Genomic DNA, 26496 nt, shown 5'->3' on the forward strand with positions numbered 1-26496 from the left:
AGATACATTTTTAAAGAATTATATCAATTTAATCTAGCTGATTAGGGAAGTAGTAAGCAACAGCAGAAACATACCATGAAATTTTTATGCAAGAAAATTTCGAAAAGAGGCTGGAAGAGAAGAATATCCAGGTAACTGTTTTCTTCCACATTTTTTCAGCATCCAGGAGATTGGATAAGAAATAATGAAGGCTTTCCATTTTGCCAAAAAGGAGATAGTATGCAGAGGAGCTAGGAAGCTTCTCTCCAGAGTTTTATATTGGTGATTAAAGACTAACCTCAGCTCACTTTTTGTAAGATGGAATTTGAAAGGAGGACTGAGGACAGCACTTCCACTGAAAGATCAGCATCCTCACTTTGGCCTCACTGTAGCTTTAAGCTTTCCTCGGCTGCCCCACCCAGCTCCCCATTATGTTATGTATACACTAATTATGCTGACAACTCAGGCTAATAGATGCCAGGTAAAACTTTCATATGGTCTCTATTTGACTCCTCTCATTCAAAAGTTTTATATTTATGGGTTAGAGACAAGCTTTGTTACCAACTCCAGAAGCAGTGCTTCAGTCAGTACTCAAGGTACCATGAGTAAGATGTAATAGCAAATTTAAAAGAATCTGAAAATGCTACTTTCAGAAGTTACTGTTCTATCAGGAGTAGCTTGCACACAGGTAGTAGACACTTTTTAATAAAAAGATACTAAGATACATTTTGTTTACTTCATTTCTTAAATTTTTATGTGAAGTACTGGTTAGCACATATGAGATATTTATTAGTTTTTCAAATCATTGCAATTCATTTCACAAGGCTTTATCTTGGGAGTATAATGAATTACTACAGACACATTTCAATGTTCCAGTTCTGCATAATTCTATATGTTGCTTTAGGCGAAAGCCTTGCGCTATGGTGGACTATAAAGTCTGGATGCGCAGCTACTTCTCACAGCTTTGGACTTTTTATTGATAATTACACAGATGGTGAAGAGTGTTTTGCTACGGAGATGTTTTTAGAGAAAAAATAGTTTGCAAAAATAATTTATGCAGTGAATAAAATTCAGTGTCTTTTTTCTAAGTGCATCTTCACTAAGATGTAGTATTGCATTATTTTAATGTTCTCTGAAATGGTATCTAATGATTCTCATTTTTGCTAGTCTAAAGGAAAGTGTTATTTGTTGACTTCTTAAAATTTAACCCACTGTTTGAGTTACTGCCACATTATACCCTTTAATTTCTAATGGAATATGCCCTGCCATTCAGATTCGTTGTAGAATTGGCTTGGATGCCACAGGCCACTTCTTTATGTGTGGGGATATACAGGATGCTCTAACAACACGTTAGTGTGTAATAAAGACAGTACTCTGCAGTGTTAGATTACGCCAATTAGAAAACAGTCTGAAAAGGAAACTTCAGTTCCCAATGTGAAATTTCCAGGATTGCTACACTGAGTACAAGCAAAGGTACAGTGTGGGCTCCTGTTGGTATACTCGGCACCAGGAGTTGTTGCTTTTTGTCTGCCCTACATCGTGTTGCAAATCTATGTTCTACCTTCTCTTGTCCTCTGAGGCTTAGTGTTGTTTGATCTTTACTATAGATGCCGTTAGAACAGGACTGTGGAAAATTCAGTTGTTTAAGTTGGTAAAATAGCTAGTAGTTGCACTTGATTAGTATCTCTCAGTGGTTTCAGTTGTATATGACTGAGTAGGTGGCATAGATCTGAGACTTAACACAGCTGGTACTAGTATTTTTATGGCTGTTACTACTATAATCAGTTGATTGACTTGATTATCACACTGATAAACGAATGAAATTGCTAATGGGGGAACTGAAAACAAAATAGGAAACGCTGTCCTTTTGGTAAAGCTAGCAGACTTGGAAAGCAAAGTAAACCTTATGATGTTTTTCTGGTATATACTATTCACTTCTAGTCAAAACTTGAGAATTTATGAAGAGGATTCACAGGCTCATGCAGTTAGGCAGACTGTGTTGATTTGGTATCACACTGTTCTTTTAGTGGTTCAGCTTTAGTATTAGTTACTTTAGATGGAAAAAAAAAAAGTTCTTGAGAGATTGACACTAACTTTATTTCCATAGGTATCTTGAAACTCCTGTAGAGAACTGCTAATGTTTCTTGCTACAGCTTCTTGTACCTTGGTGTTCTGCTACTCCCTTTGCCCTCACTAATGTGTTATGGCAGAGTTAGGAGTCAGACTGAAGATAAAATTTGGAGCTGGGAGGGTGAAAAATTGAACTGGTGTGAAAGATCATTATCAATAACAAAGCCTGACTTTCAGAAATAACTTTGCAGACAGGCCAAAAAAAAGTTCTGATTTTCCTCTGACATCATACTTTTTAGAAGTGCTAATGTCATGGAAAATGTATTTAAAAATTAGCTATAGGAACACATTGTTGACTGAATTAAATATAAAACAACCGTTACTTTTGCATGAAATGCAATTTTAAAGAGCAAGTACTGAAAATAATTACTCATAATATGAGTCTTAACTACCTTAGAGTAAATACACATATAAGTAGGTATAAGGAGTGTTTGAGGTTAACTACCTGAAGTTATGATGAGGAGGTCTCATGGATTTGGAACCCATCTTAGTTTTTGTTTTATACTTTGAGAGATGATAGAATGCACATTGACAGATCTTCTGTTCATAATACTTTTGATTAAACTCCAAACCAATTGCTGCTCATCCTATGCTTTTGTTGGTCTCCTATTCCAGTTCGCTTCAGTCTGATTTTTATTTAGAACCCTAACACCTTAGCATGTTTTGACATACTTGTCATCTGATATCTGCTGATCAGATACCTGCTACTTGGAATCATGATAGCGTTTCTGATGGGAAAAGATATTTTGTAGAGATGTGTGTTTCAGCTTCTCAGGCTGTGTAAATATGTTTGTGTTTATATCCTGAGTTAACAGGTTCTGAATTTGTCACCTGTTATATCTTGGAAGGGGATATTTCTATGTCATCATGACTTGTTTGTCTACAAGGGGTTTTTGTTGTCGTTTTTAACCCAAGGAAGCAAATGTTTCTAGGGTTGTAGCAAGGACCTGGGACTCTTGAATTCTAGTGAGATAAACAATAACTCATTTTGAGCAGTAGCTTAACCTCTCTGTCTCAGTTTTTCAGTCCATCAAATAAGAATGTTAAATCTTAACAGTCTTACAAATATTAAAACACTACAGAACATACAGAAATTAAATTTGTACATGTGCTGTGTATAGTTTTGAATGAGTTGTTCACAGCAGTTACTGAATGGGCAGCTCTAGAGAATGAAAACCTTCTATTTCAGCTTTTGATATTTTACTTTTCTAAAATGAAATCTTCAGGCATTTCTTCTGACTCGAGAGATATCATTTCCGCTATAATTGCCAGCAAGTGTCAGACAGTACCAATGACACGAGTAACTCAGTGGCCCAGCAGAGCTACCTGTTGGTAACAGGGCTGTGACAAACAACTCATATGTGTGAGAATGCTCCATGACTGTAAGCCTGACAACTCTTGACTTGTCAGAAATAGCAGCACTGTCTGGTAGCAGATGTAAAAGACTCCTTTTTCCAATTTAAAAACTTCGTTATTGATACTATGGATGAGACCTGAGCATCTCCTGTACATTTTTTTTTTTTCTCTGATACTTCTACAGTAGCTAACTGGTTATAAAACTGTAGACTTTTTAAACCAGTGAATGATTTATTCAAACAGATGAAATCTATTTATGAATGTGTTCATCAGAGATCCATTTTGTATAAATTGTAACATTTTCACCAAACAATAACATCTTTAACTTGCATTCTTGGATTTATATTCTTGTGACTCTTTATTAATGTCTGCCTAAGTTGATTACATTTCTTCTTTTTTTTAAGGTAAAGTGCAAGTTAAGAGTTCAGACATACAAGTTGGAGACCTCATCATAGTGGAAAAGGTTGATACTTTTTAAATATATTTTAGAGACTAAAGATTATTAACATGCTAATTATCTTCTGAAGAAAAGTATGTTGAGGTGCTTATCTGTGAAGTACTAACTAGCTACTATTTTAGTTCAAGTCTTATTTGAGAATCTTCAAGGAAGTCTATTTTTTGGATTAATTATAAGCTTAATTGAACGTAAACATTTGTATTTTATAAGTTGGTATATGCTTAAATTTATCTAGTGAAGGAAATACAGTTACTGAATTAAATTCTCTGGCTTGTGCTTTCATGAATGTTCTAAGCTGTCTAATTATTGATATCTTCCTTCCGTTGCTCAAATCAGTGTTTTTCTATGTCTGAAACCTTCAAGGATAAGTTTTATTTTTATATAAATATATTATATTATATAATATTATATATAACTAAATAATACAGAAGTTTATGTATGTTTAAAAGGAGAATAACCTTTACAGTTTGATTGCAAATGGTGAGTGAGAGCTGTGAACTTTTTCCTGTCTATGTTAATATTATAATAAAGACAGCGTTGCTTATTTCAGCTGGCTTTCTGGGGTGTTAAGAAGTTATTGTGACCTTGGAAGTCAACATGATCTTCTTGTCAGAGCAAACTATTTTACTTAAATTCATTCTGGAAAGGTGAATCACTTTGTGGGTGCCAGCAAGTGATTCTCATCATGCTTTGTATCAGAGAACTGATCCTTGGAGATGCTGGAATGAGGCACCTCAAACGGAGGCTTGTATCTACAGCTTTTTTTGAAGTGTTGTATGGCCAGCTTGGCAGAAGAATCTTTAGTTGGACTCAGTGACTAGACTTTTCTAAGCTTCTCAGTGGTTTTGTTCCTACTTAGTGGACTAAATGTTTTTCTAATAAAAGAAAATCCTTCAGCAAATATGCCCTCCTGATACTTTTTTTTTGTATTCTTGTTAGCAACTACTCCTTTTACTTGGAGAACTCATAAATTGTTACTGGATAGAGATTACTTTCTTTTTTCAACCCTATATAAGAAACTGTTCTTCTATTTGTTTTGGAAAACTAAAGTTTCCTTCCTTTCTGTTTCTTCTATAGTCCAAATAAAGAACAATACAGATGATTCTCATTTGGTTTCTTGCTCTCAGTTTAAGATATATCTATTTTCATGTAGTTTGTACTATTTCTTGCTTTTTTCTTTCTATCTTTTGTCTGCTATCTGTACCCGATATCTTTTTGGGCCTGTCTGAGCAGCATATACTAGTGTAGACAAGATTAGCACTAATGTTATTAGATCATATATTGTGAGTACCTGAAGTCTCTAATGACAAAAAGTAATGTTTAAAGATTTAGGGAAATAATGACTAGAGTGCTTTTGATGAAGATTTTACTTGGGTATTTCAGTAAGATGCACATAATTGTTTGAATGGTGTATTCCAGCTTCAAGCTCCCTCCTGCGCCACCAGAGCTTTCTTTTAGCGTAGCTGGAAATGCCTTCAGACTAATGAAATTAAATGTTTTCTGGTTCTATTGAAAAGTGTATTTTGTTGGAGCAAGCAGTTTTCAATTTCAGAGTATGACTGTTAAGCCAAAGAACCAGTCAGGAGTGAAATGTTCAATTGCTCACTCTAATGGCAAAGGAACAAGTTAACATTGTATTTGACTGGAAGATGCATCAACAGCATTTCTGCAGTGAAATTAATGACTCATTTGAGCTAAAGATCCATATGTTAACTAGTGATTGCATCACAAATACTAACAACTTAAGTGAAAGGCTTTTCTATATTTAAGCCTTGAATATCCTCCAATTATTTTCCTTTTTTTTAAATAGGCTTGATTAATTTCAAAGCAGCTCTAAGCGACTGCACTGTGTTTAAAACAGTTTAGTTCGAAGTAATATATCTGTTGTTTCAACTGAAAAATTTGTAATGTGCTAATACTAGGGCATGAAGAGGCCTGAACAGAAGAAAATATTGCCTGTTTTTAAAAGCTAGAAGACATTTGTTCATGTTAGCTGGAAAACAGTCTCCTGCCTCAAGCAGACAGGCTACTTCCTAGATGTTCTACTTGGTTTGTGTTAAGATATATTTTCAGTTTACAATGGGAGCACAGGTGTGCACAGTGTTCCTAAAAAACACAATTGAAGAGATGGGTTGATGAGTTCAGATATTGTTATTTAGACACCGTAGCTTGTTGACGTGTAGCTTATTGACAGTTTAGAATACATTTTGGAGATGTGCAGAGGGCGTAAAATTTTATAACACATTCAGTTAACAACGTGTAGTTAATAACATTTAATAATACATAATATTTTAAAACGTGGACAGTAATGCCTTATCTGAAAACTGAGAGCTTCTCTTGGAGCTGTAAAGAGACATAATTGTTTTTTCTTAATCTCAGGTGTCAAGTGAAATTAATCCAGTATTTGTAAAGATTGCAGTTAATGCTAGCATGCAGCATTGCACAGCATGAGGATGCAAGAAAACAAGTGGGAAGTCCCTCTTCTGTTTATAACTCAGAAGCAAGCAGGAATATTTTAGTCAATGAGAAAAGTACCTTGGAGAAGAAAGGACAGTAAATGCAAAATTCTGAGGGTCTGTAGCTATGGGCAGTTGTAGGGGAATTGGAAGGGAGCTGAAACAGCTTATGTAAATAACAATTTCATTATAATAGCATGAAAAAAAAGTAATTTCAAGGCTATTAGAACTGGTATTTTTCAAGTGAATATTGTAGCCTATGTTGCAGAGAAGTATAGGTGAGTTTGTGTGTTGTTTTCCAATCTGGCTGGTATTCTTGGGTGTCATGGAGTTCACCGTGAGATCCCAGAAGCTGGGGAAGCATTTACCTCGTGTTGAGTGTTGTCTTGCCTTAGTTAGATCTCTATGAATGAATCTTTAAGTCTGTGGCATAGATAAACACTGAGAGAAATAGCAGCTCTCCTTTCCTGAAGCTCTAATTCTGCCCAGACTTAAGCAAAACAATGTATTCAAGTCATTTTCATGACTTATTCAAATTTCAGTATATATCAGTAAAGATTTCTAGCTTCATCTCCATGGTAATTGAGATTACATAGTTTCTTCATGGGTTTCTGAATGCTTGAAGTTGTATGTGTTGTCATTTTAACTTGTTCCACTTTGATAAATATGACATGAGAGGGCTAACATGATTGACATATCGCTGCCGTTTGTCTGTGACATTGTACAACAGAACTTAATTTTCTCCATAATGAGGTGTTAAAGATTTTTGTAGCATGCTTGCCATCTGTTTCTGCATTGTCACTCTTTTTTAGTGACTAAGTATGTCTTTGGAGGGGGATCTTTGCTCTCCAGTGTTAGAAGTAAAAGTGACAATGTTTTTTGATATCTAATACTTCTGCAGTACCTTTCTGCCCACTTCCAATATATGGAAATCCTGATGAAAAATGAGATGTCAATCTTAAATACTGCTGTCTTTTTGGCTTCTTTTTTTTTTCATGAGGGAGAAAGTAAAGACAACAGTCTCTAGCCTTCCCTACATGGAAGGATACATTCAGATATGTTAATGCAGAAGAGCTTATGTTGTTTTACAGGAAAGCAATACAAACAGAGAACACATTAAAAAGACATCAAATCAAGATGCTTTTCTGTTAAAATGTGAAAATGATGACATAACTAATTTGATTGCAGTCTGCCACTTCGTCAAGGGGAACAGGGCGGGTAGGTGCTGATATCCCCTCTCTGGTGACCAGTGACAGGACACAAGGGAGTGGAATGAAGCTGTATCAGGGGAAATACAGGCTGGACATTAGGAAAAGGTTCTTCACTAAGGTGGTCAGTCACTGGAACAGGCTCCCCAGGGAAGTGGTCACAGCACCGAGTCTGTCAGAGTTCAAGAAGCATCTGGATGACACTCTTCATCAGTTTATTTTTAGGTAGTCCTGCGAGGAGCAGGGAATTGGACTTGATGATCCTTGTGGGTCCTTTCCAGCTTGAGATATTTTACTCAGTTTTGTCAGACCTAAAGACTTGAATGTTGGATAGCAAGTACCAAGTAAATGTTTAACTTTCCGAATGTGAAACATGCATTCTCCATGGGAGCTGGCAATCGTTTCTAAAAACCTGATGCCTCATTTGGATTGTTATTAGAACTTCTATTTAATGCAGTACTAGATGGCTTGACTGCTATTTTTGCAAAATTTTTGGCTGTTGGTCAAGTGTTTTTGCTTGTTTACAAGTAATTGAAAGTTTGTAGGCATGAAGCCAGTAACCTGAAACTTATGTAATGGATTTATGTCAGAGCTGGCAGGGAAGCTGCAAAAATGTATGGCTAATCTATATGAAGACTGGATATCTGTTTAATTGCTATTGTCATTTAAGGATAGATTTATTTAATTTTGAAGCCGCACTTTTCTCTTCCTCTTTTTTCTTTCCTCTAATAGGTGCATAATAATATATATATATTAAGGTTAATGTTTTTACTGCAATTTTTTCTAAACCTGAATAGAAAATTTCCGGTTGAATCATGGATAATAAATTTCACTACATGTTTAATTGTTTTCTTTTATAAGACAAGATTCCAAAAAATGCTGTACTAGCTATAGTTGCTATAGGTGAGCAGCCCCTTTGAAGGTGACTACTGTTGACAGACAGGCACATTAATTTTTAACTCTTTGTGCTTTTATAGATAAACAACAATTGGTGCAAATCAGGAAGTATCCATGCATGAAAATGCATAATGTTAAGGTATGCATAGGGGTTTTTGCTAACCACATAGGATTTTTAGGTAAACCAGAACATGCATATTTTTTCCAGTGTTTCCAAACTTGCTTGTTTTTCAAGTGTCTTGTTTACTTGATATAGTACCATCTCTGTAGCCCTTCATGACACCTCTGTATTGAACTTCCCATCAGCAGAGAACACAGCTGCAGTTGCTTCCAGTCCCACTTCTGAATCTGAGTCCTTGAGAGTAGGTTATAGAGAATGGACGACAGATGCCTGCCTCCCAGAGATTTGGAGAGCTTACATCATCTTATTTTGAAAGCTGAGCCCATAGAACTCGGAATCTGGCAGTCGGCTCTGGCAGATCTGTTCAGATCACACTATTCTAAATGGCACTGTTGTGGGTGCATGTTGGTCTGGGGAAGTAAAGGAAAAGTTTGGAATAATGGAAAAGTTTGCCTTCAGTATCCTGGATGTTTTGTGGTCAGATATAATATTGCTATATGAGTGTTGCTTCTCAAGAACTAAGACAAATGTTAGAGTATGGCATTATATGTGGGGAAAAAGCATCAGCTTCTTCAATATTGTTGTCTGGTGTAAATACACATTCTCCATTATGAATGAGACAATGTGAAATTTTTCACTCTCTGAACTGATTTTTATGGATAGTTAGGCATACTAGTTTGAAGGTCCCACAGGTTAGGTGTCTGTCATACAAAGCAGTGTTTAATCTGATGGATATATTTTTAGCTGTTTTATTGGAGGGGACTATGAGCGTATGTACTTCTAAGATTTTTTTGTTGTTGTTGTTTGACATGCAGTGATGAAGTGGAAGTGCTGTCTTCAAAAATGTAAAAGGTGGAGGGTTAAAAATGAGAAACTACATGTCTGGTTTCAAATCAAACCAGCCTGAGAATGCTAGGTTTCTTTCTGTTTGTAGCAGTGTTGTGTCCTTAAATGTCGAGATGGCAGACTGCCTTGACTCAAATGAACAAAAATACCCCTCTGTGTTTGTGTTGATTCTTCTAGGAGGTTTTTGAATGTGTTTGCTGTCGTCTGGACTATTGCTTAGCTTACTGTTAAATAAGTACATTCAGAGCTGCTACATGCTGAACGCACTTGAATTTCATGTAAAGATCATTTTGATCCCATTACATTTTTCTTTGATAGTTACATCTTTATAATAACCCATAGAATTTGTGTCTTCCACTTTGGTATGGTGGATCAAAGTATTATGACTGGGATTACCCTTATAAAATTTACAGGCGAGGTTCTATACCACGTTCAGTATGTGAGATGTTCTGTTGCTTGATGTCTTGAAGTTTTCAGAATAGCTCAACCCCATCTTCATTGTTGTTTCTTCTGTATAAAGTAACTAATCAGTTTTCTAGAGCTGGTAGTTTATGCACAAAATAGAGCCACAGTTGAATTATTATTTCTGTATTAATTTTGCAGTTTGATTATAACTGAAGTGTGAAATGGGAAGTGTGTAGCTCTGAAATGCTCATATACTGACATGCTTCTTAACTTTTTGTGTTGAGTAAATTCAGCCAGGTTATAAGGCTGAAATGCGTGAAGTTTGTGTATGCCACATTTATTTTCTTTTCCCCTCAGACAGCTGAGCTCTTAAAAAATAGAAGATGAGCCTTAGCTATTCACTGCCTTTCACAGAAACATCAACCAAGTATAACAGGAAAACCTGAAATTTATTCTCTAATGGAGGTACTTTCTATGTGAAAAATATCTATGTTATATCCTCTTAACAAGTAAACTGAGAAATATTTTTAGCATGAAACTAGTAAAGCCATTGCTAATAATCCACTGAGATTTCTTAATTGATTAAAGGTAGTCTGCAAATGAATCTTTGTGTTTAGCTTCAGTATCAAACAGTACAACATGTCATACTGGACGTAAGTTGTGATGGAAGAAACTGCAATTCATTACGGTGTCTTTTCTCATTGCTCTGTCCACTGTTCACTCTGGTCCCTGTCGGCTTAGTCTGCTGCCTTTTTTCCAGTCCTGTATCTCTTTCAGGTTTTGACATGTTGGTTATTTTTACTTCCCTCAGTTTTTTATTCTTAAACATTCTGTTGGCAAGGTATAACTGGTGCTGGCAGATGCCTTGTGAACAAGTGGTGGGAGAACCAAGGATTCAGGTAGTCATGTAGCAGACAGGGTGTGGGTGGGAGAGTGGGATTGTTCATTTTGTTTAATCTGCAAAAGCTTAGATTGCCTTTTCTGTGGTCAACAAAAAATTGAACACATGATTTGATACAGATAGTTCTGTGCTTGAAAGGGAATTGGCAGAACAGGTGTGCAGATGTACCTGACTCTGCATATGGCTCTATGCCTTAGGTATGGAGGAAGAAATTCTATTAATTTTTGTCTTTGGAAAGGAAAGGTTTATAGATATGTGAACTAGGATAATGCAGTTCCCTGACTTGCTGTTTTCTCTGTGAATGTTTGTGTGTGTTGGGAGAGAGGAGAATACTTGGTATACATAATGTTTGCAACTTGCACACCAAGACACATGTTTTAAATTTGTGTGGTTTTTTCTATTATGTATGCTAAGTGTCAGGGTTTTGCTCTGTGAAGCTATTTGAGATGTTTCAATTAGATATTTATATTCTTGAACTACTGTTTTCAGTCAAGAAAATGTAAATCTGTTGTAGTTCTTCAGGTATTTATAATTCACTTATAAAGAACATCTGAAAGGATTAGCTGTTGTCTGCTTATTGTATAATTTTTCTAAAATATTGATTTCTGAATTGCAAATGTTGAATGTAAAGTGCTGTGAGAAATCCTATTTTAATTGAGTTTCAATCCAAGGGTGACCTTTGGGTGACAGATCTTACTGGACATTTGATTGGAATTCACTCTTTCCTTCTTAGAAAAAAATACCTTTTTTTTTTCCTGTTCTCCTCAGAATCAACGAGTCCCATCTGACATGGTGTTTCTCCGAACATCGGAAAAAACTGGTATGTTTTAATAATTCAGATTGGTTACATGATAAGTTTGTGATTGTGGTAAAACTTGAGTGTGCATTGTGACGAATTTGAAGTGGTCAAATAGATTGATGGTAGGAGATCTACCACCTTCAGATTAATGGGAGAAGGTCCATATGTAAGAAATGCGGTATGCTTGGACTGTAAAACAAGAGAAATCTTACTATGAGTGTGCGACCTTTATAGATATGTGCCTCTAAATATATGATTTTTATGAATCGTTACAACAAAATGTTTAGATGAAGCAAATATTAAGACACTTTTATATTAAAAAGGCTGTACGTGTTTAACATGACAGTATTTTAAATTATTTATGGCTAATCTTTATCTTGCAACACACAGTCAAATATAATCTGACTGTATGTCAGCTACTAAATTGAAAAGAACTGAAATCTGAACCTACTAGTATGTGATTATAACATTTTAAAAAATATTACAATGATAGAAAAACCTGAAATAAATGATTTTTTTTAAACTTAGAAATACTTCCTTTTTGGTCAGTCAAAAAAAAAAATTGTGAGTGAGAGAAAGAAAAGTACTTCTCATTAGCTCTGTTTTTCTTCACACAGTGATAGGGTTAATCTTTGAGAAACAAATATCTCCTTTATAGGAACCCTGTAAATTATAGCTGTTTTGATTGAAGTTTAGAAATTACTATTGGATGCCCCCCATATAACGCAAATGAGTTTCCCTCCTTTATGTTACCATTTCTCTTCAGATCCTGAAGAACTGTCTGATATTTGTCAGACAGCACTAAATTTCACAAAGCTAATAGCTGTGATATTGGTAAAGCCTGGATTAGTGGCACTGGAGTTCTGTATTTCAGATAAAAGGCTAAATTTGCAGAGATGATGTGCAAGAGAAGACAAAAATATTTGACAGCCTACAGAAAAATACTAGAGCTATATATCTGCTAAAAGAAGAAGAAATTACTGTGTCTTGCTAATGACTTTCAAATGCTGATTAGATGCACTGGTCTGATCTGAAAAACTTTCCTAATAGTTGTTGGGAAGGAGTGAGTGAGGGTCCTGCTTGCTGCAGAGCAGTGTTTAGATCACTTGCAGAAAAGTGCGACTTAACAGAGTTGGATGGCAAGGTTCCCTCTGTTACTTACTGCATGGAGGAAATCTGCCAAGCAGAATCAGCTGAGAGTTGTTTTAGAATGATTTATATGGGACAGGAGATGTGAAAGGGTAGAGGGAGGCCCTCCCATTGAGTGACAAGGTTCAGAATGGGCCCCCTTGCTTTGTAAACTCCTCAGAGAGGGGTTTAGGTGTGGCTGGATCCAAACTTAGGCCCAGACTTGATCAACAGTTCGTATCTAAGAGACATAGAGGGTAAGGGAAAATAGGTAAGAGATTATGTATATTTAAGGCCAAATGATTATATGTGCACACCCAATTCTTTATATTGTTTGGCTAGGATTTCAAAGTTTCATCATTCTTCATCTCAACCTCCTTACCTCCCTTGGTAGGGGGGCCTGGTGTCAGTTCACTCCAAAGTCTGGGTCCCAGGTCTCTTGAAGCAAGCTCTCAAGCATTGAAGTTCATTGGCAATGAGGATGGGATCTCAGGTCTCTCCAAGCAAACTCTCAGGCATCAAAGTTCGCAGAAATAAATAATTTAATGGACTAGTACAGCAGCAGGGTGGGCTTGAGCTGGGTGCCTTCGCAGAGGTCACAGCCAAGCATAGAAATCCCTGGACCTTTATACTCTTGCAAACTATTTACCTGCCCCTCACACCATGATTCAGTCCAGTAGTAATATTTGAGTCTGGGGTCGTCTTGCTTCTCATTTGATCACTTTCCTTGACCTCAGACAGCCCCTTGTTTGTTTAGCTGTAGATATTGTTTACAGTCCATAACCGCTTTGTGCCTGCCTTGAAGGTGTTGTTTTGTCTGAATGAATCCTGTTTTGCTCAGCGGAGTGCAAAACAGGCCTTATAGTGCAGGTGCCCATGATGGTCTGTAGCTTCATGCTTGTGTTGAAAGCGTTGTTTGGCCTGAGAAAATTCTGCTCTCAGTAAAGTGCAAAATGGGCCTTATCTTGCACGTGGTTGTGATGGTTTGTAGCTTCTTTGTGTTCATTAAGTACATACAAGTTGGGTGAATGTGAATGGAGCTTTACAACATACAGTTTAAGATTTCAGCAAATTTAACTTACTAACATGAAGCAGCCAGTATATGAAAAATCACACGACCTTATCATTCTATTTAAAACCATTTACTTAAGCTAAATGATTTATATGAAACTTAAATTGGGCTCATCCAGTGATCTGTGAGCAGTAAAAGATCATTGCCGCAGAGCCAGCCTGTTTAGCAGAGAGAGCTCACTGTAGCTCACCCAGGCTGTCATATTTATGGAATAAAGCGTTTGGCTCATAGTCAAATCGCACACAGTGGGAAAGGTCTGCACGAGGCTCCCTGCACCCACCACTGATCGGTGTTTAGTGCTGTTCTGCTTCCTTGTGCCTTTCCTAAAAGGCGTTCTTGGCCCAGCTGCAGCTCAGGCCTTTACCTGAACAAAACAAGTTCTTAAATTACATATTTTGCATATCTGCGCCACAGCATGTTTTCCTCCCTGTTAATTCCTAAATTCCTGGATTCTGTTTGTGAGCTTCTAAGACACTGTGTAGTCTCCCTTCCCTGTAGTACTATTAGTTGAAGGATGGAGCACAGGTATGGTTGTCAATGAACAATACAGGCCAGAAATGCATCTGCACAGGATACCTCCATGTCTTGACTGGAGTATATATGAATAGTAAATCTCGAAGGACCACAATTAATATAAGTTAAACTAGCTCTTTGTCAAGGTATAGATGGGAGGAGAGGATCAGGGTGAATCGCTATGTCAGAAATGTGTGTAGAAAAACATTTTTGAAAGTAAAATTCAACAAGTCTACTTCAGTGTGTAAATCTACTTCAGTCAGCTTTCTTAGAATCTCATAATTATATTTTTCCTGCAAGAAGCTCCATTAATTTTCTATATAGAAAATAAACCTACTTATTTTGAAAGTGTATCAGTTGTAATAATAGACTTTCTGTAATTGATTAAAAAATAATGCTTGTGAGCAATTTGAGAGTTGTGTACCTACTAGGTAAATGTTGAGTGTAATGTAAAGTGAGTAAATTGAGTGAAATCTTCCCAGAATTCTGATATAAATTACTTTATATACATTTCTGCTGCACATGGAATGTGATTTTTAACATTGAAAATGCACTTTCTATAGGCATGCAGCAGGTTAAGCAGTTATATTGGTGTTGCACTTCTTTCAAAACAAAAACAAAGAAACAAACAAAAAACACCAAAAAAAAAATCCCCTGAACTTCAAGCATATGGCAGTAATTGTTTTTTGACTGAAAAGTGAACACTTACATCTGTAATTGTTTTTTCCTAAATGTTGCAGTTTTGACTGATTTATGGTTTAATTTATAGTTGGCACTTTAAGTACTTTGTAAAACACATTAGTTTTTGCATGGATTTATGTTCTGTATGTAATTTTATTTTATCTTCTGTGCAATGAAACAGTTTAACTATAACTTGTTAGTATAAACTATAAAGAATAGAGCGAAGAGTTCAAACAAATCTTAAAATCCAGCCCACCCTGTAAGCTTCTTTTGGGGCAAAGTACTGTTTTCGAACGCCAATATTTACACAATATATTAATGTAGTCTGAAGTACTGCAATATCCTATAGCTTCAGTCAAAAAAGAAACAGTTTGAGTTATAAATGGGTAGTTTACGAAGTTCAGCCTAAAACTATTCTGGCTTCTTTTCATATGAGTGTGGTACCATTGAAGAAATGAGGCAGTAGTGTGTGCTTGTTTTTCTCCCCTTGCATTTCCCACCCACCCCTCCAAATTAACTTTTAGGAATGTTGGGTTTTTAGAATACTTTAAACTCTACATAGCAGAAGCTGAATTTCAGGGAATCAAGCTTATTTTTATAAAACTGATGTGGTTGGTTTGTTGATTTTTGTTTGGTTGGGTTTTTTTGTTTGGTTGGGTTTTTTTACTTTATCAAGTATATTGCCTTTTATCTAGAATGATACCCTCATATAATCTGATATAATGACTTGATGCTAATTGTGTTCATTTATGTAGTTTCTCTAGTTTCTAAGACTCCTATGGGTTTTTTAACTAGCCTTTTAGCAAAGTTAGTCTAAAGACTTATGTATGTGGGTCTTTATTTCATATTCATGTTTGACAGTCTGTAACATTGATATTCTTCTCTTTCATGAATGGAAGCAGCTAGATGGCTGTTTGAATTTAGAGTTAGGATTACTTCCTGGGAGATGGAGCAGGTAGAAATCACTTCTCAGATGTGAAATTCTTTGTTGCTGTTAGTCTCCTCATATAAGAGAGATTTCGACAAGATCCTCATTGGCTTCCAAAAAAAAAAAATTATTAAGAGCAAAACCTCTGGAATAATATATTTGCTTTACATATCTTTTAAAAGGAAGTGGGGGGAAGGTTAGGGGTGAATCTTGGTTTTGCCTATTATCTATGGCAGAGATGACAAGCAACTTGGAAGCTTTGTTCCATTTGTCAGCCTTCCACCAGATTAAAGGAAATGTTCATGCTGAGCTGGCTGCAGAAGATGGTTTAAGCAGACATCATGCTAAAAACAACTGACTACCTTAGTGGAAAGCTGTTATGCAGATGCAGACAAGATCTGTGTTACACCATCAGAAACCTCTCTTACTGAAATATTGCTAAATCCTAAGTGGCCTTGTCAGCCCTTTGTTCCAGCTTGTCAAGGTCCCACTGGACGTCCCCCATTGCATAGATCAGTTTCTTGGATTTCACTTGTGAAACTCCTTAAAAATGGTGTATTTGCTCAGGCATAAATTACTAGTTGCAAACATGTTTATATTTTTCAGAATTGTATTGAGAAGAGCAATCTCACATTAAAATTTGTATTTAAGGGTTTTAATGTTTTCAAGTTTTTACTTTAACAACAATGGTATCAGTAAAATGTGGGAATAAAATCGGAAAGTAATTTTTATTTTATTTATTTTGAAGCTTTGTAGCAATTCATTTCTGTAGCAATATAACTTCCTCAGATGTGATATTTTTCAAAAATTTTAACCATTTTACTAGCATAAACAATGCAATGCAAGTACAGGCTAAGTCATTCATGTGGCTCGATTTGCTGTTGGAAGGAGCTCTGTGTAAAGTCGTAAAGCCTTAATCCAGAGTGTGCTTTCTCAAACAAAGTCTGCTAATTAAAGAAAGGACTTACTTTGAAAAGGGTGAATCCTTAAGCATTTCTCCACAGAAAGAGAGTATTGTGCTGGCAAGTACGTTTTACTTGTTTAGAAGGCCTAGTTTTGTAGATCTGAAAAAGCAATTATTAGTAGAACATTTGTGTCTTTATACAAAACCCCAAACTCACTGCAAGTAAAAATATAATAAAGGTGACGCAAGTAGTATCTATTTATTTGAGACAGTTAGGACTAAGTGATCTACTAACAGCTTAATTGTCGGAGCCCCAACCTGTTCTGGAACTTCAGATATTTGAAAATCAAACTAGAGGAAAAATACCAGTTTGGAATTCAGTTGTGCAACTGATGTCACTTTTTATCTCTTTATAAAACCAACTACTGCAGAATAATACGGCTGAAGGAGTTACATTTGTCACACATTCTGGAATTCTCTATGTTTAGAAAACAAGCCTTATAATACCTTCCTGTCTGGGAACTAAAATGCTTTGAAAATCTATTGCTATAGAGAGTGATAAATGACTAAAGCTAAGTTTTGCACATACAGCCAGATAAAAGTTTATCTTCAGGGCATGAGTAGCTGCCAACAATCTGTCCAAACTACTTTAATCTCTTTCTATACTTCAGCTTCTATTATGTTTTTAACATTTGATTTAACTCAGGCTTGAAATGTTTTGGTATCTACTTTAGGCTACTGAGTAATACTGATTCAATGTGATCAGCTACTTGTTTAAGGTATAGTCAGATAGTATGAGTGTTATGTAGTGGAAGGAGGAGGCCTTGGCAGGCTCCTAATTCTCTCTGTCATTGATGTAAAATTACTCAGTAAAATTTTATTAGAAGACATGATCACGTATTTCATTCCCTAATTATTTTATTTTCTGTGTGTACTTTTATGACTAGCACAAGGCATGTGTTTCATTAGATTTGCAGTAAAGTAATCAGTAACAGAAATATTTTACAATTTTTTTTTTTGTATGAGAAAAAATACTAGTAAGACTTGAAAAAGTTGATCTGTAAGGAGGCTGTGTATTGTGTTAGACCTAAGTTTGCCTGTTCTCACTCTCTGGTTGTAACGTACTTCCCCAGAACTTCAGGGCATTTGATGGCTTGGCTGGAGTATTTTGCAATCCCACTTAATTCACCCAATTTTGGGAAACAGCTTAGGAAAGCTGAAGGTGAGAATCATCAAAGCAGATCTCAGAGGCAGGGCAAGCCAGGCAAACAAACTATGTATGTTTATAACTGATAGACTGTGGATATGTTGTCAAAGGCTTTGAAAAGACAATTAATTACTTTTGCAGAAATTAGGCTCAAGAATTCTTTGTGTAGAACCAGTTTATAATATGTTTCCTGTAAAGTATCTGTTCATAAGACTGATGGAATGTGTTATGGTTTCTTAGGGATACTGTCATCTTTACTTTCTGTTAGATTGTTTGATTTTTTTTTTCCTTACTTGAAGGCTTTACTAGGCAAGTTGTTAATATTAACTTGATAATTCTTTGAAACAACTGGAAAACGTCTCTTGGTGGTCCTCATCTTTATTATGAAAAAGGAATTTCTGCATGGCCTCTAAAGTCCTGATTATCAGGTCTAAAGAGGAATGATTTTTGCAGTAGTTATAGAGTTGTCTCACTAAAAATGTAGAAACGATCCTCAAATCAATCTTAATGTATTCATACGGAAAGGTTGGCTTTCACATGTTGATCTGATTGTGACTTTGATATGGGCTTGAGGTGTGTGGCTGGCACGAGTTGGGATGGAAGCTTGTGTAGACTTCAATTGCTTTAGTCTAGTGACTCTTTCCAGTGGTAGAGAACCTAATGTGGAGCAACCTGCCTTGTGAGGAGTAGGCAGCTGAGGAGGGCACTGGGTTCTCCTGAACATTTTTTTGATATGAAAAGTGAAGGGAGAAGTTTTTCAGTGTTCTAAGCATGCTGTATGGCAGAGTTTTTGATTTGGTTATTAAACTGAAGATGTAAATAGTTTCCATTATCTTTTTTCTATATCACTGGGTTTCTTCATAAAGAGAAGAATAATGGAGCCAAGTGGTGCATCACATCCCTTTAAAAAGAAAATATAAACTAATGCTTTTGAGTATCCTTCTGTTGATCTCAAAATAATATCGAACACTACGTTAAAATTTGATAATTTGAACATGAATGTAGATGCTTGGGTTTTTTTTGGTGTTTTGTGTGTGTTTGTGTGGTTTTTGTTTGTTTTGTTTTGTTTTTTTTTACTTGGAACATTGTTTGCTATATATAAGAGAATTCCATTATGTGTTTAATAAAAATAAATATAAAAATTCCTAAAGCGTACTGAATCAATATAGCAATTCAAAAAGATGCAATGTGATCAAGTTTGGGTTTAAAAGCATCTGTGTGCTTGTCAATAAGGAACTGTGATGAGTTTGGGGGTATCATATTGACTGTGTATTAATACATGGTATCCTATAAGACCATCAGCTGATTGTTTAGAATGTAAATGAATCTGTTGACGGATCCAGTGACTGATGGCTTAAATTCCAATTAATCAATTGCTTCATCGGTTTCTTAATTCAGATCAAATATCTCAAGTACACACAGTTCTTTCATGGTCTTAAGAGAAATTAATGCTTTAAAACTAATTTAATCAGTCTTGTATAAATGCCACTACATTTTTCGATTGTATCCTGTGTGATGGCACTGCAGCTTAAATGTTTCAGGTGTCTTGGGTTTTTATTCTCCTTAAAAGCTATCATAATTGAAAACATCTTGTTATAATGATAAATGAAACTTTGTATTCCAACATGTCATCGCGGTGCTGCTATTCGTCTTGTCATCAGTTTAAAATTTTCATGCACATAGTCACTTAAGTGATATAAATGATTTAAAAATTAAGTTGTTCGTAAATTATCTGCTATTAGGTGTGCGAACTCAAAGTCCATTTTTCTTTTGTTGGGTGTATTCTAGTAACCCATCTCTTTCAATGCTTTTGACTTAAAGCAGGAAGGCCAGTAATATTACCAGACAAGATATAGCTATTTATGACACCACAGTTCCCTGTGGCCTGTTTCCCAGTGACCCATCAATTAATTCATCAACACTTGACACAGACTCTCCACTGTGACACTTATACCAGTTGATCTTAATTTGATTGCCGTTAAAACCTTCCTTTCCTGACAACTGTTGTCAATTATACAAAATAAAATCAAGTATTCATAAGTAGGCTGTAATAGGATATAGGCAGACAGATTTAATAATTCAGTTTTGCTAAGGCTTGAAAGGCCTTAGCTGTTGTAGCTGTTGTTCTCATTTGTAAAAAATTCATTGGATAGAGCTCTTGAGAGAGAAGGCACATATAGTTTTATTTATTTGGATTTGACTGAGAGGAGCTCAGATGTGTAGTGGTGGTTTAGCATTATCTCTGTTTAAGAATAACTGACATGAATTCTTATCAGTTACATATTACAGAAAGTAAATGTAATTTAATTTTTTTTTTTTTTAGACTCATTTAAGTGCACATGCTCTACAGTTGTTTTTCAATGATATATCTGTAATGTAGCATGGAATTCAACCCTGCATTTATGCAGGCAAAACAATACCTTTTCAAGACTGGAGTGCTTGGTCTTGAATATGCTCGTAAAATTTGCATATTCCAGCACATCTGCTATATACAGAGTGTTTCAAAAAGATGGAGCCAATTTCAAAGCAGTATACTTTGAAATTGGCTCCATCTTTTTGAAACACTTTATACAACTAAATTATACTTGTTTCCCTCTGATGCATCTTCAGCACAGTATAACATTAAAATGTGTTCTATGGCATATTTGAATTATACCTAGTTCTCTTTAGTGCTTATTGGCAAGTCTCTTTTTTAAGCTTGCTGATATTTGGCAAAAAATTGCAAGCAGAAATCTGTTAACTGTAATGTTCTTCAAGAGAAAGTTAAATAAGTTTTTCAGAATCTCTGTGTTGTTAATTGGCTTCTTATATACTATTCTTTACTGTGTATACTGATATTTGTAACAAATACTGTATGTGGATTGCCTGTTAAAGCTCTGTGGAATGGATTTGAATGTACTTGTGAAATATAAAAATGGAAATACTTTTAAAAAATAACTTCACTTGTAAGATGCTGATTAAATAGGTGTAGTTGAAGAGATCATCTGCTGTGAGTGATTCCTCACAGCAAGAGCAGAAAAAGTGAAGGACAAAAGTGTGGAATTATTTTTATAATTATGTCATTCATTTGCCATGTTCTAAATGCTATCCAGAATAAGTTATTCCTTAGGGCTTTTTCCTCTGAATTTGGAATCCTCTCTCTTCCATTTCATTGCATGACTTTGAGCTTCTTTCTCTAGATCCTTCTTCCTGGCTTGGAACTGGGAGTAGTAGAAAATTAAGTTCTGCATACAAGACAAGTGGGACAGTTTAGTTTCTTGCAGCAAGAAAACCATCTTAATTTTTCATATTGCTGTTAGTAAAAAAACCTGGCCAGTCCTGGAGAGCAAGTGCTTTCCCACCTTCTCCTTTTTTTTTTTTTTAAAAAAAAGCCAGTAGACTTCATGATCAAGTAGGCCCCACCCTGAATACTGTGTTCAGTTTTGGGCCTGTCATCATAAGAAGGACATTGAAGTACTAGAGAGAGTGCAGAGGAGAGTCATGAAGCTGGTGAGGGGTCTGGAGCACAAGTCTGATGAGGAGCGGCTGAGGGAGCTGGGGCTGTTCAGCCTGGAGAAAAGGAGGCTGAGGGGAGACCTGATCGCTCTCTGCAACCACCTGAAAGGAGGTTGTAGCATGGAGAGGGTTGGTCTCTTCTCTCACATAGCAAGTGATAAAACAAGAGGAAATGGCCTCAAGTTGCGCCAGAGGAAGTTTAGATTGGATATTGGGAAAAAATTCTTCGCGGAAGGGGTTGTCAGGCATTGGAACAGGCTGCCCAGGGAAGTGGTGGAGTCACCATCCCTGGAGGTGTGTAAAAGGCATTTACATGAGGTTCTTAGGGACATGGTTTAGTGCTAGAGTTAGGTTATGGTTGGACTCAATGATCCTGAGGGTCTCTTCCAACCAAAATGATTCTATGAATCGGGAGAAAGCTCTGTCTTTTCATGATGCCATTCTACCTACATTTTTCCTGGCCTTTTTCAGAATCTGATTTGCAGGGAATTGAGGTATTTGGATTCAGTTCTCCAGTTTCAGATTATTGAAGAGTATTATTCCCTAATAAAGAACATGAGGCCATACTTGTGTAACTGTTAGGATATTTTGCTTTTGTCTGATTATTTTAGGACACTATTAGGCTACTAAGAAAAGCCCTGTTGCAGTCTCCTGCTAAAAAGCACAACCTGTATTTAAGTTGAAAATGTTCGTTCAGAGCCTTTTTCTTCAGGATTTCTAGAAGTAGGCAGGCCCGCAAAAGTGGTCACTGATGCACGTGTAAATATAAACCATTCCCAGCAGCATTTGACATGTACATGTATGTTCTGAATAAAGGTGTAAGTCCAGCACACACTGAGTAAGTAGGATTTTTCCTACATTCAGTACATACCTTTGTTTAATAAATCTAGGCCAGGCATATCATGGCCCTAAATCAGAGCCTTCATGGATGAGCTTTTGTACGTCTTTTTCAAAACACCATAAAAGCTACTGAAATAACCATAAACAAGAAGTCTCTTAATAATTAGCAATGAATCCTTACATTTTAAAGTTTACATTTTAAAGTACTTACTTCAGGTTCTTAAAATGGTTTTCATAACTTGTATTGCAGGTGTTGCTTTTCCACAGAAAAGCAGTCTTAGGGTAAGTTCTAGACAGGCCTCAAATGGATAGGTGAACACAAAAAATGGAATTGTAGACCTAGGACTTCCCTAAGCTTATAAGCACCACAGATTTCAACTGAAATGGTTTAAATATCAGTTTAGTTGCACTTGGGCGGCACCTTGCATGGACGTGCTCTAAAGTGATAAATGCCTGTCTCCAACTGATTAGGCTAAATGAATATTACATACTTGTAAATTAGTTTAAATGTGCTCATGTTAAGTTTGCACCACTTTCGATAAATGATTAAACTCTTTAAGCTAAGTATAATTCCATTAAATCAACCCTTAACTTCTAATTCAGATGATTCCAAAATTTTCATTATAAAATCAGAAATAAGTCAGACATGTTCCCAAAGTTCAGCTTTGTCCATGAATGTTGAATGACTGTGTATTGTTATGGGAAATGACCATCTGAGTGCCCTCACTGTATAATGCTATAAGTTTCATTTTATTCATTCTCCTTTATACGTAGCTTTATGAAAAAATATTTATGTTCTCTTAGAAAATTCTTATGTTCAGTATGGATTTTTTTTTTTTAAAAGATATGATTTGGTAAATATTTAAAATACTTCATGACTTGTCGTTTAAGCAGCACAGAATTTTAAAAAAACCCTGTTTCTTTATGTGCTGTGAAATAATTGTCAGGTTCAAGAGTTATCACTGAGTTCCGAGAGAATAGCAATTCCTGATGTTTGTATAGATTTTATTTTTTCTTGGCAATTCATATTCAGGTTATAAATGTAAGAGATTTTTTTTAACACTGACCTAAAACATTCTGTTATGTACATTTAAAAAAAGTAGTAAAAAATTGTGTGTGTTTTTTTTTTTTTTTTTTTTAATTTTGTGGATGGGGGAGGGAGGGAGCAATGCTTCCATACATTTCAAAACGGAGCAGTCACAATACTTAGTTTTTCAGAAGACTGATTTTTAGAAGTTTTATGTACTGCTGACTCAAATACCTTCAAAAGGTAAAGTATGTGTGATTTCCACACGTGTTGGAATATCTAGGTTTTTATGGGTCCAAGAGCTTGGTAGGGGCGAAGAGTTGTTTTTATATATTGTTTCTAATTACATGTTTAATCTCTCATGTTTATAACGTATTTAAGACAGGTTTAAAATCAGTATCTCATAGTATAAGTTACTTAGTCAAATCTGCTGAAGTATTTGAGGTGGAGAAGATGATTGTATTGTTTCAGGTTTGCTGTTGTGATCACTATTGAAAGCTGACTTGGCAGAAAGCAGTCCTTTTTTCTGGATAAAAGGGGAACAGGCTATGAGATAAGTTATTGATGAAATTAACCGCTGAAGTGGAGAGGAAATGCAGCTGGCCAATACATGTCATAGTGTGAGCTCTCTTAAATGAATATATGTGCAGTCAACCATTCACAAGAGCCACACTGGTCTTGAACTGCATTGATCTATAGTATAATTCCAAATTAAATTGATGGAAGAGAGCAGCCATTGACAGGAAGGGTAAAGAGAACCATGAAATGTCTTGTACAGGAAAAGTATGATGGAAAGTAGGCTCATCTATGCTATGAATAGAGCGTGCAGTGAAATAGGTACCTCACCTTTAACTATAATGCAATGTATGTCACCGGACTCTTCAAAAAGTGCTTTATAGTATTCTATTTTTAGAAGGAAACCCATAAAGAATCCGGTCAACAACTTAAAATCAGCTTTTCGGGAACTTTAGATACAGCTTTGCAGCTTGTAGCTCTGAGCTTTGGATGAAATTTAGTTGTGATAATGTGTTCTGAGAGCTGTTTATATTAACATTTAAAGATTTGTTTACTTAGTATGCACTTAATTTAAATACAGCTGTTAGATGAAGGCTTGCAAGCTCTTCAGGACTGTTGTACAAAAATGCTACTTTTTAGTCAGATATAACGCTACCTTCTAGTCAGATATAATTTCAGGTGGCTTCTTTCTCAGGCACGTGCTTTCAGACCGTTAGCTCATTAAACTGCTTAATTTACAGCCCTTGATGAATAAAACATCGAGTTGTGTTAGATTTTGCCTACATCAGGGTCTATGTGTCCTATAAAAGAAGCTGGTTTTTAATTGTTTGTTCACTTACAGGTATCCTTTCTTTATATGTTGCCTGTTAGATTCAAACCCTCTAGCACATTGTCCTATTGTCTGTGTAAGAAGACTCAAACCTGGATAAACTCATTTGCCAGTGTTTTCTTCAGTTTAATTGTTACTATATCACTTCTAGTGATGAAACTACTTTGTTAGTTTTTATTGGACTGGTTGAAATATAGAGGGAATGATGGATATCTATACATGTATGTCTATACACATAGTTTAAAGTTTACAAATAACTAGAAAAAAAACCCCCTATTTTTATTTTACACCCATAGCACATAGTAACAGTAGGGTATGCAGTTGTTAGGCTATAGTGTAATGGAAGCTGTAATTATTACTTAAGAAATATTTAAGCTTGCTTTAGTTTAGCAATTGTGAAGAGTATTGCTAAAATCTTACCACCTTTTTATAAAGGCTTCCAGATAGATGGAAATTGTAAATGTTTTAATAGGCTTGCAATGTTTGTATGCAGTCTTTTTTAAATCTGACATTAGTGACCTATGTAATATTGCAGATTGGGTCATATCCATCAAACTACTTACTGGGGCAGGAGGAGGCTCTGCACTGATCTTAATTTTCTATTTCTTGAATACTGGTCTTCTCTCTGTCCAGCATACTGATTCTCTTCAGTATGTATTACTCTTTATCCTGAGCTTCCCTTGTATCTTAAGTACTGTGCATGTGTTGTCAGGTTTCTTTAGCCATGCATCCTTGACAATTACAGTTGATTCAAAATTATTTAAATATAATACATTCAGACCCATATTGTTTTTAATGGTATCCATGTTAAGGATTAGTTTAAAAAACAAAAAGAGAAGCCAGGAGACTGTCAGCAGTGCAAGTTGTGATGAGTCATACCAGCAAAGAGACAAAAATCGCAGGCATCAGTTCATTATTCTATTGTGCTGAAATTGTACAAGTGAGACAATTTCATCAAGAAAAAAAAATTAAACCTGTTTCAACTTCAGCCAGTGAAGTTGTATCTCTTGCTGATAACATTTGGAAACCTGTTTAGAAAATATTAAGAAACCTGTAAAGTAGGATTTCCCCTCCTGTTCATAAACAGGCATATTGTTAATTTTATTAGAAAAAGTGTGCTGTCGTGAAATCTGGAGCATTCCTAGAAGAAAGCACACAGATGTTGCAAAATACGAATCTTTTTCTATGTAGCACATTTATTTAAAAAAGGTCGTGAATTGCTTTATTTTCGGTCTTCTGAATTTTTTAACCCAAACTGAAATTGTTTTTTATCCCTCTATAACTTCAAGGTTCATGTTTCATTCGAACTGACCAGCTTGATGGGGAAACAGACTGGAAACTGAAGGTTGCTGTCAGTTGCACACAAAGATTGCCAGCTTTGGGGGTAAGCATTTTTATCTGTTTGCTTTTAAAATATCTTCCATGTTTGCATATATGTCTCATATAAAAGATTGTAACAATTATAATATTGGAAAATATCTGCTACCACAGTCTTAGTTTTTGCAAGAAAGAGGTATTTCACTGAATGCTGAATGAGAAGTTGGTTGTGCAAATGTTTTTACATTGAAAAGAAACTGAGACAGAATTGGATTTTTATCTTTCAACTTGGTGGTTCTCATTGTGGTCCCCACTGAGATCCACATTCTGCAGAAGCATATCACAGTTGTAGTGTTTTCAACCAAGTGTTACACTGCAAGTGCAAGCCATTCTTGCCTCAGAAGCCATTGCTTTCATCACAAACTTACAAGCTTGGGAAACCTATTGGAAGGTAAAGTGCCATTTGTTTTCAGGATGCTTTCTG

At 35.7% G+C, this 26496-nt stretch overlaps 1 protein-coding gene across 3 annotated transcripts in view; it reads left to right on the forward strand.

Annotated features, from left to right (window-relative positions):
* The window catches only part of ATP9B (ATPase phospholipid transporting 9B (putative)), a 166264-nt gene that overhangs the window by 39760 nt on the left and 100008 nt on the right, over positions 1-26496 (forward strand). For all 3 annotated transcript variants that reach the window (XM_065628827.1, XM_065628828.1, XM_065628829.1), the window contains 3 exons: positions 3870-3928; positions 11525-11576; positions 25985-26079. In XM_065628827.1, coding sequence (XP_065484899.1) covers positions 3870-3928; positions 11525-11576; positions 25985-26079 — 206 coding nt within the window. The remainder of the gene's footprint in view (positions 1-3869; positions 3929-11524; positions 11577-25984; positions 26080-26496) is intronic.

The sequence above is a fragment of the Caloenas nicobarica genome, chromosome 2, assembly GCF_036013445.1.
Source record: "Caloenas nicobarica isolate bCalNic1 chromosome 2, bCalNic1.hap1, whole genome shotgun sequence".
Lineage (NCBI taxonomy): Eukaryota > Metazoa > Chordata > Aves > Columbiformes > Columbidae > Caloenas > Caloenas nicobarica.